Source organism: Papaver somniferum, chromosome 1 (assembly GCF_003573695.1).
Source record: "Papaver somniferum cultivar HN1 chromosome 1, ASM357369v1, whole genome shotgun sequence".
NCBI lineage: Eukaryota > Viridiplantae > Streptophyta > Magnoliopsida > Ranunculales > Papaveraceae > Papaver > Papaver somniferum.
This window is the reverse complement of record NC_039358.1, coordinates 176,135,689-176,151,662: the sequence shown is the minus strand read 5'-3', so window position 1 is coordinate 176,151,662 and position 15,974 is coordinate 176,135,689. Positions and strand designations below refer to the sequence as shown.

At 39.0% G+C, this 15,974-nt stretch overlaps 1 protein-coding gene and 1 non-coding gene across 2 annotated transcripts; one reads left to right on the top strand and one right to left on the bottom strand.

Moving 5' to 3' along the window:
* Positions 1–467: 467 nt before the first annotated feature.
* Positions 468–3,918, top strand: LOC113308691 (O-glucosyltransferase rumi homolog). Its single transcript, XM_026557160.1, has 6 exons — positions 468–744; positions 1,212–1,789; positions 2,293–2,485; positions 2,806–2,870; positions 2,964–3,174; positions 3,324–3,918. Exons 1-6 carry the CDS (start codon positions 619–621, stop codon positions 3,678–3,680), a joined length of 1,530 nt encoding a protein of 509 aa, XP_026412945.1. The 5' UTR covers positions 468–618; the 3' UTR covers positions 3,681–3,918.
* A 7,677-nt stretch (positions 3,919–11,595) lies between these two features.
* Positions 11,596–11,681, bottom strand: TRNAY-GUA. Its single transcript is given in 2 exon segments — positions 11,596–11,631; positions 11,645–11,681. It is a non-coding gene; the product is annotated as a tRNA-Tyr (tRNA).
* Between the last annotated feature and the right edge of the window lie 4,293 nt (positions 11,682–15,974).

The following is a 15,974-nucleotide window of genomic DNA, read 5'->3' as shown; positions in this document are numbered from 1 at the left end:
ATAATTCAGAACTCTACAGGGGCATATGTCATGGGAAGGGGAGCCTTGAGAAGAGCTAGTAATGCTCAACAGGCCGAACCATGGGCAATGTTGGAGGCTATGCAACTGGCAGATTCAAATGGTTGGTCTCATGTGATTTTTGAATCTGATAATCTGGGAATTTGTTCTTTTCTTCAACAACAATCTTCTCTTTGTCACTGGCAGAGTATGCCTCTTCTGCGAAAATGTGTAAACATATGTAATATTAATCCTGGTTGGTCTTGTAGTTTTGTGTATAGGTCTGGTAATAAAGCTGCAGATGCAATAGGGAAGGCAGCTTATAAACATAATCTATGTGGGGATTGGTGGTTTCATCCACCTCCTTTGTTAATTCCCTACATAAATTATGATGTATCAATTACTCATGTTTAATATAAGTTCTTTCCTTGGTTCAAAAAAATAAATATCCATACTGCCGTTACCGACAGAAAACTAACACCTGTAAAGAGAATTGGGGAAGAGTCAAATTTCCCACAAAAATATCCTACTCCTTCTCCTCCACCTGTCTCGTGATTTTGCCCTCATCATCAATGCAAAGAAAAGAAGAACAGATCTGGAGATTCTAACAGCTTTTCAGAAATGTTAACTCTGCCATTAAAGAGTAGAAACATGAAAACGCCTACAGGAATAAAAATTACTTCAACACTTGTATTCATCTTCATTCTCTTCTTTGTTGGTTACATTTGTTCTCGCCACATTGATTCTGTAAGTTCTTTTTTTCTCTTAAACCTAGCTTGCATGCTAATCTTTTTTTAATTGTGGTTAATTGCTGTTACTACATTAACATCTAACTGACAATGTAGCTTCGGTAATGGATGATTATTCATTTCCCCCTCAAATACACTTTCGCAATGTTGATTTTACTTCTAGAGTCGCTATGCAAGACTTACTGAGATATTGGAGCCAGAAATTACATTTCAGGTGGGCTAGACTGGTAGAACCAATTTTTATTAGAATTGACTAATCATTGTCAAGGACAATTGAGACATCAAATTTACTGATAGAACATCAAATGTAGATTAGTTCTTAGGTTTATCGGAAACTTACATCTGCTTCGATTTTAATTAATTTCGTTTCAAAATGTGGTAGATTTTTTGTATTGTTTTCAGTTTGGTGCTTGGTTTATCAAATAACTTATGCATGTCTTTGGTGTTGCATGTTATCTTTTGCAGCCTATACTCAGAAATAGTTTTAGCACGACCTCGAAAAACACCAAGAGTCTAATTCAAAGGAAAGAATCCCCAAAGAGATTAGAGATTCCACTTAACTGCTCGAATGGAAACCTGACCAATACCTGTCCTATAAGTTATCCAGGAACATTAATTTCGTCAACCAACACAGTCGAAAATTCATTACCCTCAACAAAAACATGCCCTGATTATTTCCGCTGGATCCATGAAGATCTTTGGCCATGGAGAAATACTGGGATCACGAAAGAGATGGTAATGCGTGCAAACAGGACAGCAAACTTCAGATTAGTTATTGTTAACGGTAAAGCTTATCTGGAAATGTATGAGAAGGCTTTTCAAACAAGAGATACATTTACTTTATGGGGAATTCTACAGCTACTGAGGAGGTATCCAGGGAAGTTGCCAGACTTGGATTTGATGTTTGACTGCGTTGACTGGCCAGTTGTCAGCTCTAGTGAGTATAAGCAACCTAACGCCACTGCTCCTCCACCGGTGTTTCGTTATTGTGCAGACGACTCAACTTTGGACATCGTCTTTCCAGATTGGTCCTTTTGGGGTTGGTAATTGCTGTTAACCTTTTCTCCTTCCTCTTGCTCTGCTTTGAATCCTTTAGCTATATCTGAAAAGATAGAGGTTCCATTTCAAATTAATGCTCGTATAACTGAGGTTCAAACGAAGACCAAGATAAAGGTTGTGATTTCAAAGGATGTTTCATGGTAATTCTTAAGAATGTTTATTTGGAATCAAGTAGCATCTTTTTGGATCTTCAGAGTGCTTAACATTTGAATTATATTGGGTTGGAGCTTTAGAAGGTGCTCTAGTTTTTAGAAGCACACTGGTTTGTTGGTTCTTCTCATGAATGTGTCACGCTTAAAGATATCATGAAATGTATGCTTTCGAGTTTGTCAACATGAATGCATTAATCGATGGGTTATAGATATAGATATTGCTAAAAACATCATCATCCATCATACTTCATAAGATGAAAAAAGAAAAACTTGTATCTCTATATATTTACACAATTTCTTTTTGGTATATAAAATTGTGTGTCTATATTCTACAGGCCTGAAATTAATATAAAACCATGGGACACTCTATTGGAGGAGCTGAAAGAGGGAAATAGGAAGAAGAAATGGATAGAAAGGGAACCTTATGCATACTGGAAAGGGAACCCTGAAGTAGCTGAAACCAGGAAAGACCTTCTCAAATGCAATGTCTCTGACAAACAGGATTGGGGAGCTCGGCTCTATGCCCAGGTAATGACTATGTACAAAAAACTTGCATGAAATTTACAGAAAATTTTAAACTTCAGTGCAACAGGAAACACCGTAACTGTAAATGCCAACTAAGTAGTAAAAAGTGCATTTCAAAAGCTTGAATTGTATTATTTGGCTCCTCTATCTTTTGATTGGCTTACCACTACTCTTTAGGACTTAAGGAAAGATTGTAAAATGCTGTAGCAGTATGATTGTAAAATGCTGTAGCAGATAAAGGAAAGATTCGAACTAAAGTCAGAGTTTACGAATAACAGCGTATGATTGTAAAATGCTGTAGCAGCTAACCACTGTATCCACAGGATTGGGGGCATGAGATTCAAAAAGGGTTCCAACAATCCAATTTAGCAGACCAATGCACTCACAGGTCATACAAAGTACTATCTTGAACTTCATTCATTTTCAGTTCATTTTTAGATTGTATCAGGGAAATAAGGTTTCCTGCTAATGTTTCTCATAGATACAAGATCTATATTGAGGGATCAGCTTGGTCAGTCAGCGAAAAGTATATTTTAGCTTGCGATTCTCTTACATTGCTGGTTAAGCCCCTGTACTATGATTTCTTCACAAGAAGCTTAGAACCTATGAAACACTACTGGCCGGTTAAGGTCGATGACAAGTGCAGATCCATTAAGTTCGCTGTTGATTGGGGTAACAGACACAAACAGAAGGTGACCATCTCTGTCTCTCTCATCTTTATACACCCCTCTCTGCAATATATATGAGAGTATTTAGCAACTAAAACATACAGATTTCTTATTGGTTTGTTTAAAATGTTGTCAAATTTGTAGCTCCTAAGTAATCTCTGTAAATTTAACAGGTTCAGGACATTGGAAAGGCTTCCAGTGATTTCGTCCACAAAAATCTAACGATGGATTTTGTTTATGACTATATGTTTCATCTATTAAACGAATATGCCAAACTGTTGACATATAGACCTACAATACCCCCAAACTCAGTAGAACTTTGTTCTGAGACCATGGCTTGCCCAGCAAATGGAGTTGAGAAAAATTTCATGATGGCATCCATGGTGAAATATCCTAGTGATAGTGGTCCATGCATTATGCCTCCTCCATTTGATCCTCCATCGTTTCGTTCTATACGTTCAAAAAAAGAACAATCTGTTAGAAAGGTGGAGATGTGGGAGAACAAATTTTGGAGCAGCCAAATCAAATAGTTCTTGAAGGTTATCTGGTTATGTATCTTCCTTGCCACGAATATAAGTTTTCTTTTTTAATATAAACTTAAAGAAAGGTGTATTTTACTTATAAATGTATCAATATGAAATTCCGTGTATATCTAATTATGATTATACTGTGGTCTAGCTCATGTGTGGTGCGTGGTTTACGATTGAAAACATTTTGAGACGACCAGAGTTACATGATAAACTAGCAGTGAATAAAGGAGTTAATGCAGTTGAATATTTCAGATTGAAAGAGTAGCGAGTTTCTTTTGCATATGGACAACACTGATTTCAGTACTGATATATGGTAAGCATAGTTGCGAAGTAATTTTGGTTTCAGTCATTTGGTTTACTGTCATTGGTTGTAGGTCTGGTTCCTTTACCATTCTGTCAGCTGCTGTGATGGTATTCTACTCTAATTATTTTAGAAGGCTATTATTTTTTTTTTACTCGGTCAACAAAAATAGAATAAAAAAGCGAAACTGTACAGGGACTAGGCTATATTAGCGCCAAGTCAAAAGGCTGCACGCCAATAAAACCTATTTAAAACGAAAATAAACCTCTCTAGGCCATTCAACAGAATGAATAAAATCTGGCCTACCCTCATAAAATTCATAATTTTCCTCAGCCAACAAACAAGCTTGTTTGGCCGAGGCATCAGCCGAAAAATTAGCCTCTCTGTAGCTATGAACATAACTAATATTGTTGTAAAAACTCTTCGCCATTCTCCACTTCTGCATTAGCTGCCACGACAACTCTCCTTTTTGAAGAGCAAAAATGCAACTCATCGAATCCGATCTGACGCATAGATTTTTGACATTCCATCTTTGAGCAACAACTGCGCCATAGATAACTGCACAAACTTCCACATAGAAGTTGGTCTGCCAGCCCAGCCCAACGCACAAAACTCCCAAAACTGCCGAGTTAGAATCACGAAAAACTATACCATAACCAGCTTGGCCCGGGTTGCCAAGTGATGCACCATCACAACAGATCATAAGCTCACCTGGATTAGGCGGCTTCCAAGTAACTTCAATTGGAACTAAGTGTTTGCAAGACCTATGCTTCAAAATTCGCAAATCATCTAAGGCATTATACATGTGGTCCTTCATTCTAATTGAGTTATCACGAATTACCTGATGAACCGTCCCTTAAATTCTAGCCATCGAACTCACATGTTCTCATAATAAGCCTTGTTGCGCAGCTTCCATAATTCCGTAACTATTGCAAGATTTGCAACAAGCCACAGATCCTTTATCATCCTACTCCGCCCTTTTGCAACCTTGTAAGAGGCCACAAGATCTTCTTTCGGTTTTAGATTAAAAATATCAGCTTCCCAATTCCAAATCTTCTTAGCAACTTTGCAATGCCAAGTAATATGGCTGACATCTTCGCAATCCTCCCTGCACAAGCGACACATAGAAGGCATCTCCCTACCTGTCTTCTTCATAATATTATCATCAGTAGCACAACATTGCTTATGAAATAACTTCCAGTACTGAACACTTAAAGTAGGATGCCCAACACTTCTCGAGAATAAAGCTGCAGTTGGCGAAATTTCTGCAGGCCCCCTGATGGCAGCCTTAGCCGACTTAACAGAGAACACGCCCTTGCTGTCCAAGTCCCAAATTTTGTAATCATCTCCACCACCAATAAGAGGAAAATTATCAACATCAATATTGCATCTTATCATCAATTCCTTAGTCTTTGGAGGAATAACCCAAGAGCCATCAACAATAGTATCACTAACTTTGGCCTTAAAATCATTAGGACCCTTTTTAGTGATGTCAAGTCTTTGCGCAATTGAAAAATCAGCACACCAATTATCAAAAAATAAGGAAGTATTAGCACCATTACCTATAATTGAGTGCGTATGCCTTTGCACAAAATTATGCACCAATCTGATTCCTGGAAAAACCGAAGAACCCAACTTATAATCAATCAAATTGCCATTAATCTTGAAATACTTCGCCTTCAAGAATCTTGCCCAAGTCTTATCAGAGTCACGAATCGAAACCCACAACTTCATAAGCATGGCCCTATTAACATCAATCAATTTCTTAAGACCAAGCCCACCTTCACGCCTAGAACGGCATAAATCATCATAAAGAACCGTAAAGTATTTACGCTTCTCAGCATCTCCAGACCACAAGAAATTTCGAATGGCTCTTTCAACTGACTTAATAGCCGTGCATGGCCATTTATACACAGCCATGGAATGAAGCAAATAACTAGAAATCACTGATTTAATCAAAACTAGCCGAGCCTGAAAAGACAAGAGCTTACCCTTCCAACCTGCCAGTTTATCCATAATCTTCTCCATTACTTGACGAACATGAATATGACGCACAATACCAGGTTTTAGTTGGATTCCCAAATACTTATCTGGGAATAGCGCCCTTTCCATGCCCATAAAGTTTGCAATAGCAACAACACGAGAATGCCTGTCGCCACCATAATAGAACTTGCTTTTGGCATAACTAACGTATTGCCCAGAAGCAAGTTGATACATACCAAGCATCTCCTTCAAATGCTGCAAACTGTGAAGATTACCTTTACAGAAAATAAGAATATCATCCGCAAAGAGTAAATGAGTTGGCGCCACACCTTTCTTGCTCACCATATGGTGCATACTTTTCGCTGCAAACAACTTAGAGATATTGCGGCTCAAGACATCTTCAATAAGAACAAAAATCAAAGGTGAAAGAGGATCACCTTGACGCAGACCTCTAGTGATACTGAAAAAACCTTCAGGGCTACCATTAATCATAATAGAAATCCGAGCAGAGTTGAGAATATTAAGCAGCCACGAACACCATGCATCAGAAAAACCATATTGACGAAAAACCTCAACAACAAATTCCCAACTAACCGTGTCAAAAGCTTGGGCTATGTCCAGTTTGAGGCCAACATTACCATGCTTCCTTTCCACACTAATCTCATTGATCAGTTCCGACGCCAAAGCTATGTTTTCATGAATGTTTCTTCCCTTCATAAACGCCACTTGCTCCTCAGAAATCAATTTATTCAGCACTGTACCAAGTCTGGTAGCCATAATCTTTGTAATGATTTTGAAGAAGAAGTTGATTAAACCAATTGGCCTATAGTCTTTAATAGCATCAGATTTATTATTTTTTGGGATTAGAACAATAAAACTAGAGTTAATGCCATTAGGAATTTTCCGCATCGCCCAACAGTTTGCAATAGCATAAAAAAGATCTCTAGAAATAATGTTCCAACAGACTCTAAAGAAAGAACCTGTAAATCCATCAGGTCCAGGTGCAGAGTCCACGCCCAGATCAAAAACGACTTCCTTAACTTCATCCAAAGACGGAATAGCATCCATAAAAGCGCTTTCAGCAGCTGAGATGCTTTCATGCTCATAATCAAACAGCTTTGGATCAATATGCACAACTCCACCATTGAATTTCACACGGTAGTGATCAACAATGTAATCTTTTATTTCATCCTGCAAAAACAAAGTAGAGTTAGTAGAAATCTTCAATTCAGAGATTGTGTTTTGTCTTCTCCTCATACGAATGGTGTTGTGGAAAAACCGAGTATTTTGATCACCATCTTCCAACCAACTAGTTCTCGTTTTTTGCTTGAGCATAACTGCCAATTCAGTCCACACCTCATCAACAGCTTTCCTGGCATCGGCAACCTTCAAACATTGCAGCTCACACCTAACATTTTGATCCAGAATATCATTATCCTTATCAAGATTCAATTCCGCTTGTTTTAAGCGAAACTGAACATCCCCAAATACAGTTCTATTCCAAACCTTCAATGCATCCTTCAGTCTTTTCAACTTAGACGTGAAAACAAAAGGAGGCGCACCATCCAGCCTGATACTCCAATTTTCCTTTACAAAGTCCAAAAACGTTGGGTGAAAAAGCCACATTTTATGAATTCTAAAAGGAGCCCTATTTGGCCTTGGACTATCAAAAGCAAAACCAAAAAGAGGGGAATGATCAGAGCAAATTCTTGGCATAGCTTTGCACCTCCAGTTAGCATACTTATCATGCCAAGCATCATTAATAACAGCCCTATCATGTTTAGAAACGATTCTATGAATGCCACTCCGGCAATTAGACCAAGTAAATTTCTTCCCAATAGCATCTACTTCCACCAAACCATTGTCAGAGATCAAACTTCGAAATTCATTCATAAATATTTCTTTGATCGTCCTTCCACTCTTCTTTTCATCCAAATGCAAAACACAATTAAAATCACCCAACACCAACCACGGAATAGAAATAAATCCCAACCCCAGTTGCCGCCAAAGAGACCTCCTTGCCACCGCATCAGAAGAAGCATGCACAACCGTGATATAATTACCAGAAAAATCCAAAGTGATAACCTGTTTTGAAGAAGATAGAACATTCGGCCTTGCCAGAGAATTCCTCCAAAAGACCCAGATGTTACCTCTCTGACCATTCACCTCATTAGTGATAACATCTTCACAAAATTCAAGCAAATTTAAATTCCTAACAAAACGTGTAGTGCAACGAACCTGCGGCTCCGCAATACAAATTACATCAGGACTGTGCAAGCGATAAAACTCACTCAACTTGGCCCTTGCACCATATTTAGCCAAGCCTTGAGCATTCCAATAAAAGACACGCATTAATTAACTCTGCACTTCGAAGGGCTTGCCGAACCCTGTCTGGAAAATTTTCCGCCTCGTGTTTGAACTTGACTAACATTTGCCACAGTAATAGTCTTCTTTTTAGTAACTTTTGATTTTTTCTTTTTGTCAACCAATTCCTTCTTCTCACGCTCATCTAGTTCTTTGTTAGCAAGTAACTCCAAATTTCTTGCATCCTCTTCAACTACCTTGGAAGTATTTGTTGCTACCGTGTCCACCGCATCTGCAACTTCGTCATCAGTTTCAATAACTACCTTATCAATTTCTTCGGTCCCAGTTTCAAATCTATTAGAAAGCGTTAAGTTCTCTAAAGATTTAGCTGGAGTAGATCTTCTTGAAGTTTTAGTGGCTTCACTAAAACTAGCTTCATCATGAGCATCCATAGGAGTCGGACTATTAACTGGGGAATGTTGCAAATCTAAAACCTTCTTCTTCAAATTCTCTAGCCTTGTCTTAGCAATCTCTTGTTGAATTTTGGCGACTTCAGCATCAACCTCACGTTGCCGGGCTGTCTCTTTCATGGCCTCATAAGTCTTATAAGCTTCCATCTCTTGCATCTCCAAATTGTTATCATCCTCCTTGCACAAATTATCGTGCACAGTTTCCGCAAGTTCTGCACCATCACTACACAAAACTGATTCAGCATCATCATTGCGTAAAACAGATTCTGCATCATCATTATGCATCCCAGGCAGAGCCTCACCACCATCGTTGGCATCATCTCTGCATTGTATGGAATGAAAAACACCATCAATGAGCTGCACAGATTGGACAACACTTTCATTGCGAACCCCATATAATGACGTACCATCATTGTGCGGCGCGGACGATGCTGCACCATCATTATGCATCTCTGATTCATTACCATCTTCACCAAATTTTCCATCAGAACTAGCACTATGCTCGGGGAAAATTGTGTGCTTTCCAGTAGCCATCTCAAGAATTGAATTCTTCTTCTTCATAGTTTTGGGATCATCTCCAGGCTTGTTAGTTTGATCTTTCTCCAAGATTGGAGGATCTTCTGGCACGTTCTTCTTACCTTTAAGAATTCGTTCTTTTTGCCATAAATTCTTAAGATCATCCATATCAGCTTCAATTGATTTTTTGATCTCAGGATCAGTTTCTTCATCAGCCTTGTCCTTCAAATCATCAAACTTTTTTGTTCTACAATCAGATTTTTTATGGCCAATAGATTTGCAATAATCACAAAAACTTGGCCTGTTTAAAATTTCATAATCCTGAACAAAGATTTCCTCATTCTCTTCACCATCAATCAAAATCCTTCCTAAAGGTTGAGAGAAATCTATGTCGATCAAAGCAGCAGCAAAGTAACCATATTCATGATGCAAAGTACGCGGATCAACAGAAACCGGCTTACCAAGCCCTCTTGCCATTCGAAAAATCGTCTCTTCATCCCAAAACTCCATTGGCAAAGCTGTGAAACGAACCCAAACTGCATCTCTAGTAATCTTATCCTTCCCAGGATCAAACATAGGCGTCCATGGATGAATTTTAAGCTGTTGAAACCCTGTTTCAGATTTAATCTTCCACGGAACATCATAGCTTACACGTTTTCGATCATCTTCATTGTCTAGCTTAATAACAAAATATCCCTTTTTCCATGGAATAAATTGAACCGAACCTGATAGCTTCCATTGATTCAATAAATCTTTTTTAACATCCTCGAATTTTAGGGTTTTGAAAAATATCAAACGCCCAACCAAACTAAATCTCCACACAGCCTTAATCCTTGCGTGAGTCTCTTGTGGAATTTTAATCAAAACATCATTGTTTGTTGTAGAACGAATTGGAGGATGAGAGAGCGTTTCAACATCAATCCTTGACAAAACATGTGTTCTCTTCTTTAATATAGCCGCATAAGAGCCTTCCTTATGCACGCCTTGATTGCCATCTTCATGCGGATTCCTAAACGCGTTAGGATTGCCGTCTTCATGCAGATTCCTAAACGCGTTAGGATTGTCATCTTCGTGCTGCTTCCCAAACTCGGACGAATTAGGGTTCATAGCATTAGGGTTTGCAGCGTTAGTCCTTGGGATATAGATACTTTTTGTTCGAGATTGATTCCATATCCTTTTAGGTTGATTAACTTGATGATTGCTTAAAACAGGCGGATTATTATCTTGATTTTGCGCCATTAGAGCGCAAAATCAAAAGAAAACCTAAGGAACGCAAAAGAGAAGAGGGAGAAAAAACCGGAGCTTCCTCTCGTGAAACCCTAGAGTTTGCGCTTTTTTTTTAGAAGGCTATTATTGGGGCGTCACATTCCATTAAAGGGGCGTCACCTAATAGGACAAAAACGGGTCACCCATAAGTAATATCAAAAACACCTTATCTCAAATAATTTTGTAATGACTAAACAACTCTTATTTAGTTGATTTTAATTTAATTTAATTAGATAATAATTAAATTAATGAATTTTGTTGTATACTTGGTGAATTCTGGGTCAAAATTTTTGAGGGAAGAAAAACTAGAGAGAAGAAAAAAAAATTAGTCAATCACACTGGCCGTAAAATAAACTTTTACGGTTAGAAATAATCCAAACCTGAAGGTAAAATTACTTCTACGATTGGAATTAAAAGGAATCTGGACGTAAAAATCAGATTTTACGGTTGGAATGAAAAGGAACCTGGACGGAAAATGAAATTCTACGGTTGGAACTATCCAAACTTGGACGTAGTTCATTCCAACCTGGACGTAAAATGAGCTTCTACGGTTGGAACTATCCAAACCTGGACGTAAAACTACATGCAAATAAAATTCTACTGTTGGAATTAATCCAAACCTGGTCGTGATTTCTTCATAACCACTTTTACGGTTGGAAATAATCCAAACTTGGCCGTAAAACTACATGCAAATAAAATTCTACGGTTGGAATTAATCCAAACCTGGCCGTGATTTCTTCTACGGTTTTTAAGTTTTTATTTTAGTTCAAGGGTAATCTAGACATTTTGTATATGTGTTAGGATATCCCATAACCACTTTTTTGGACACTAAGAATCCAAGTGAAGCCCCTCTATTGGAGTGTGACGCTCCAATAATAGCCTTCTTCTTTTAGCAGATTAAATATGATGCCCTCTTTCTGTCACCCTTGGACCGAGCCTGTTGTTGCTGATTGGGATTTAGGTCTGGTGCCTGTACCATTCTGTCATTGGGAATTGTATGAAATAGGTATACTTGATTGTGTGCGTGTAAATTTTATACTCTAAAGAAAATTTACGCTAGTAAAAAAAAATAAAATCCGACCTACCGGATTCGAACCAATGACCTAAGGATTACCTGCTGAATACTACAGTCCTTCGCTCTACCAACTGAGCTAAGGTAGGGTGCGTGTTCAATTGCAGAAATCAAAAACCTAATTACCGCCTTGTTTTGTTCGCTCTTTAGTAAACTCTACATTATTGTGCTCCGGTGTTTATAAGAGGAATTAGGGGTGGCTGTCGAGCCTGAATTGGGATTAGTTACTGATCCAGACTTAAGATTCAACCATTTTTTTTTCCAGACGATTGTAGCCGAGAGGTTGATTTCTGGCTATGGTCGACAATTGTTTATACCTAAAAAATTTGGTTCTAGGGTTAAACAATGTATTGTCGGAGTACTTTTTTCAGAGATTCAAGTGGTCTGATGGTTCTCATGCTTCCTTCCACTGCGGAGGTAGGGGTTCGAACCCCATAATTTCCAGAATCCGTTACAATTTAAAGAGTTTGGAAGTAGTCTAGGGACCACTAGTATAGGATATCAAAAAAAATTTTGCTTTCTTTAGGTTCGAAAATCATATAAAACGAGCCTAAACCAAGAAGTTGGTCGTTCATGCTTTGCTTCGGTTACAAAGAGAGAAGATGGGTTAATCTTAGGGGAGGGAAAGCAAAGAAAACTGAGGAAATCAGCGGTGATTGAATTGTTGTGTGTAAGGTTTGTCAAACTATGAAAGAAGCAGAGCTTGAAAATGGTAAGTTTGTTCCGTTTTCTGAATAGACAAAGGAGTCTATTTATAGTTGTAAGGGTCACACGTTGTTTCCTTGTAGGTAGTGGAGTACTGAAGGGATGGAGATTGTGGGTGTACTGGTGAAGTTACACCCATTATGCTAGGGATTTTTCCAGAAGTTTCTCTTAACCGTCACCACTACTTGTCACTTTCTCATCATGGGTTGTTTCCACGCCGCATGTCGTTGTATACAACCAGACCAATACCCATGAAGAATACCCCCATATAACATGTTTTGATTTCTCATATGACTATCTTTTGTCTTGACTAGGTTATAGCCATAGTGTATTTTGATTGAGTATTTAGCCTAAGCTAGACCGACCTTGTCGAAGTGACATATTTTGAAGAGACAACTCAGATTCAAGGTTTGTGTGAATAATACGAAGTTTGTTGTAAGACGGCATCGTTAGCGGGCTCATGGCAGCGTAATATGGTCATGGCATACTTGTGACATGTTAGTGGCATGTTAGTAGCATGTTAGCCACAATAATGCGCGTAGGTGCAATACCCATGGCCTGGGAGGCGTGGCCGAGTAGTCCTGGGATGAGACCAAGTTGATTTGCCACTAGGGAGCTGGCCAAGGTTGTCCTGCGGCGCGACCAAGTTGGCTTGGGACGCTGTTGTCCTGGGAATGTTGGCCAATGGACTTGGGGGCACGACCAAGTTGGCTACTCGGTCTGGCAGCTTGGCCATTTATCGCAGTCGTATGCGTCAAAAATAATTTCACTTTCCTAAAGTATATGATAAGAAAGAGTTCGTTTCCACAGAGAGGCAATTGTAGTTATTATGTATTCAATTTCCTAAAGTAACCAATTGGGGGATGTCTGATTTTTATGTAAACAATAAAAGTAAATCAGAAGCAAAGTAAATTGGAGAAATAATCAATGAGAGAAAGTGTTGGTCAAGGAATTCATCTTCAATCTTAAACGAGTGCTTGCATACATGATTAGAATCACAATTTAATCTCTTCATCATCAAAAGCCTAGAGTATCAAGAGAGCAAGATATTCCATTAATTTCCTAAGTTCATCAACACACAAATTAGAGCTGCGTATGTGAATTCTACCTAAAGAATAACCTAACGCCTTGCGCTAATTAAGTTCAATTCCTAGGAGCATTAAGTTTTGGAAATATGCTAATCAATGCAATTGTCATACATTTCGCATGACAATTCGGACAATGGTCAAACTCTATATATGATCACGAGAGTGTATCACAACAAACCGTGATCACATTATGCTACTTGTATTTGGGGTTATCGCTCGATGAAAAACCCTAAAATAGCTATGGACAAGGATGCAAGTTCAATTAATTGGCCACTTAACTAAACGAACACCTAAATTCCATCACAATATATCAATCATGTGATTATTAAAAACAATAGAGATTTGAACAATAATCAAGAGAGAAAACGAATGCATTAATCAAGCACAAGTTGTAGATATAGGACTACATCCTTAACCAATAATGAATAAATTAGCTACTCATAGCTATGGAGTTCATCATAATCAATAATCCAATAAAGAAGATGAAAGAAAAGCAAACCCTAGTAGCGTAAACAAAAGCGGCTCTCTCCTTAGCTCCAAATAGAATACGTGTTGTGATGTTGTAGAAGATTTTTTTCTTTTGTAACTCCTCTTGTCCAAAATTAGGTCCAAGTCTTCAAAGTCCATTAGATAAAAATCCACCAAGCCCATATGTGAGAAAATTCATGTAGAAATTATACCAAAAATATGTCGCTGGAAAACTGGGTCCACCGTCGGAAGTTGGCCGGAAGAGTAGTCGGAAAGTAGCTCAAGTGACCGGCAAAGTACGCCCGGTCACCGGTCAACGAGTCAGCTCGATCGGGTCAATTGAGTGAACTCGGGTCAAGCACCGAGTCATACCGAGTCATCTATTTAACTCGGCTGATTGGTCTCTAGGCCAGAACTGTTGCATAGCCTGAGCCATCTTGCACAGGCCGAACCTTTGTGTTGCATAATGATTGCACTTCACAGTTTCAGTCACAGCCATGATGGTTGGTCATTCTCTTCTCTTCTGTAGCTTCTCCATTTGCAACTCTGATCACAGCCAGTCCATTGCATCATTCATCTACAGCATTCAACACCACAATCTCAAGCTACTTCCTGCAACAGCACACAACTCCACCAACAACATCAGTGCACCAGTTCTCAGCTCAAAGCCTCAAACATTGGCAGCTGATCTGTAGCTCCATCTCCGAAATCAACATCTCAAGGGAATCCACACATCATTCAAGTCTCAACTCAAACTTGAGCGTACTCCTGTCAGCTTCAGCCTTGCGATGCCTCAAATTCATTACCAAAGCAAACCCATATCACCAATTCCCTAACTGATTCTCGCCATCAACACAACAAACACTATTGATTCAGCATCACCATTCCATTACCACCTACACTTCCCTGTCTATCCAATCTCGATCTTTGCCAATCTCAGATTCAAATCACAGTGATTAATAGCATCAATAACTCTCCTCAAAGTCTTCTGCAACCACCACCAATGCCTTATTGCAGCTGCAACTCAGCCAACAAACCACATTCATCCATTGCAGTTCAATCCTGCAATGCAGCTGCTCCATTTCCCATTTCAATTCAGTTCCTGCAATTCATTTATACCCAACCCCCAAAGTCCATTGCAGTCACTATTTTCAGTTGTTCTAACACCTTAAGCACCACAACACCGCAAATTGCACAGCTTAACACATTCCATTGCAGTTGCAGCCATCAATCATACCACCTGCAATTTCCTACACATACATCTAAAGCACTCATTTCATGCACCTGCCAATTCACAATACAGTTCCTTCACCTGCTACAGGACTTTGAATCACCCTTAGCAGCAACTGCACCCTTCCCTGCATTCTACTTCTGTCTCAGACCATCTTCCTTCATTCTTCAACGCCCTTAGTCTTCACCAGAGACCACCATTAACACCATCTGTAGCTACAACTTCACTGCAATATATCACTGCTTCAGTCCATGGCTTAATCACCAACACAAACTGCAGCCCTTCCTTACAACTGCATTTGCACATTCGTCATTCATTCGTCATGGCTAATTCTGATGCTCTCTGCCTCTCTTAGAGCATCAATGGAATCAAACTCACTTCGAATTTCAACCCCATTGTAGCTTCAACTCTTCCTCACTTCTTCTTCTTGTTGTCTGCAACAACAACATTAAACTAACACATCCAGTTCCAGTTCACCCACCAGAAACACTGCTACACGCCATTCAGTTGCAACTACTCCATCACACAAGTACATACCACCATCAGCAAACAACATAACCACAGAGCAATCCACCATCTGAACCCTTCCACCATCTTTCTGGGTTGGATTCAGTTCAATATTCAAACCAAATCAATCTTCACAGAAAACCATCATCAAAACCTCCAATTTTATTGAATCTGAACGAAACCCAAATTGACAGATCTTATTTGAACCCAAGAACACCCAATTCAGCTTCAGAAACCCTAGTTTCTTCATCTGCACTTCAATTCCCTCTGTCATCACCATTTCTGCTTGAATTCCAAAACCCCCGCCCTAGCATACATCTAAATCTTCTCATGACTCGACTTAGACTCAAATCTGAGATGGACCCCTCTGATTCTTCATACTC

Bases quoted from the DNA above. Each gene is read 5' to 3' on its own strand.
- LOC113308691 (XM_026557160.1), top strand. From the start codon at position 619: ATGTTAACTCTGCCATTAAAGAGTAGAAACATGAAAACGCCTACAGGA. The intron at 1,790-2,292 runs GTAATTGCTGTT...TATATTCTACAG, and splicing joins GATTGGTCCTTTTGGGGTTG to GCCTGAAATTAATATAAAAC. The intron at 2,486-2,805 runs GTAATGACTATG...CTGTATCCACAG, and splicing joins GAGCTCGGCTCTATGCCCAG to GATTGGGGGCATGAGATTCA.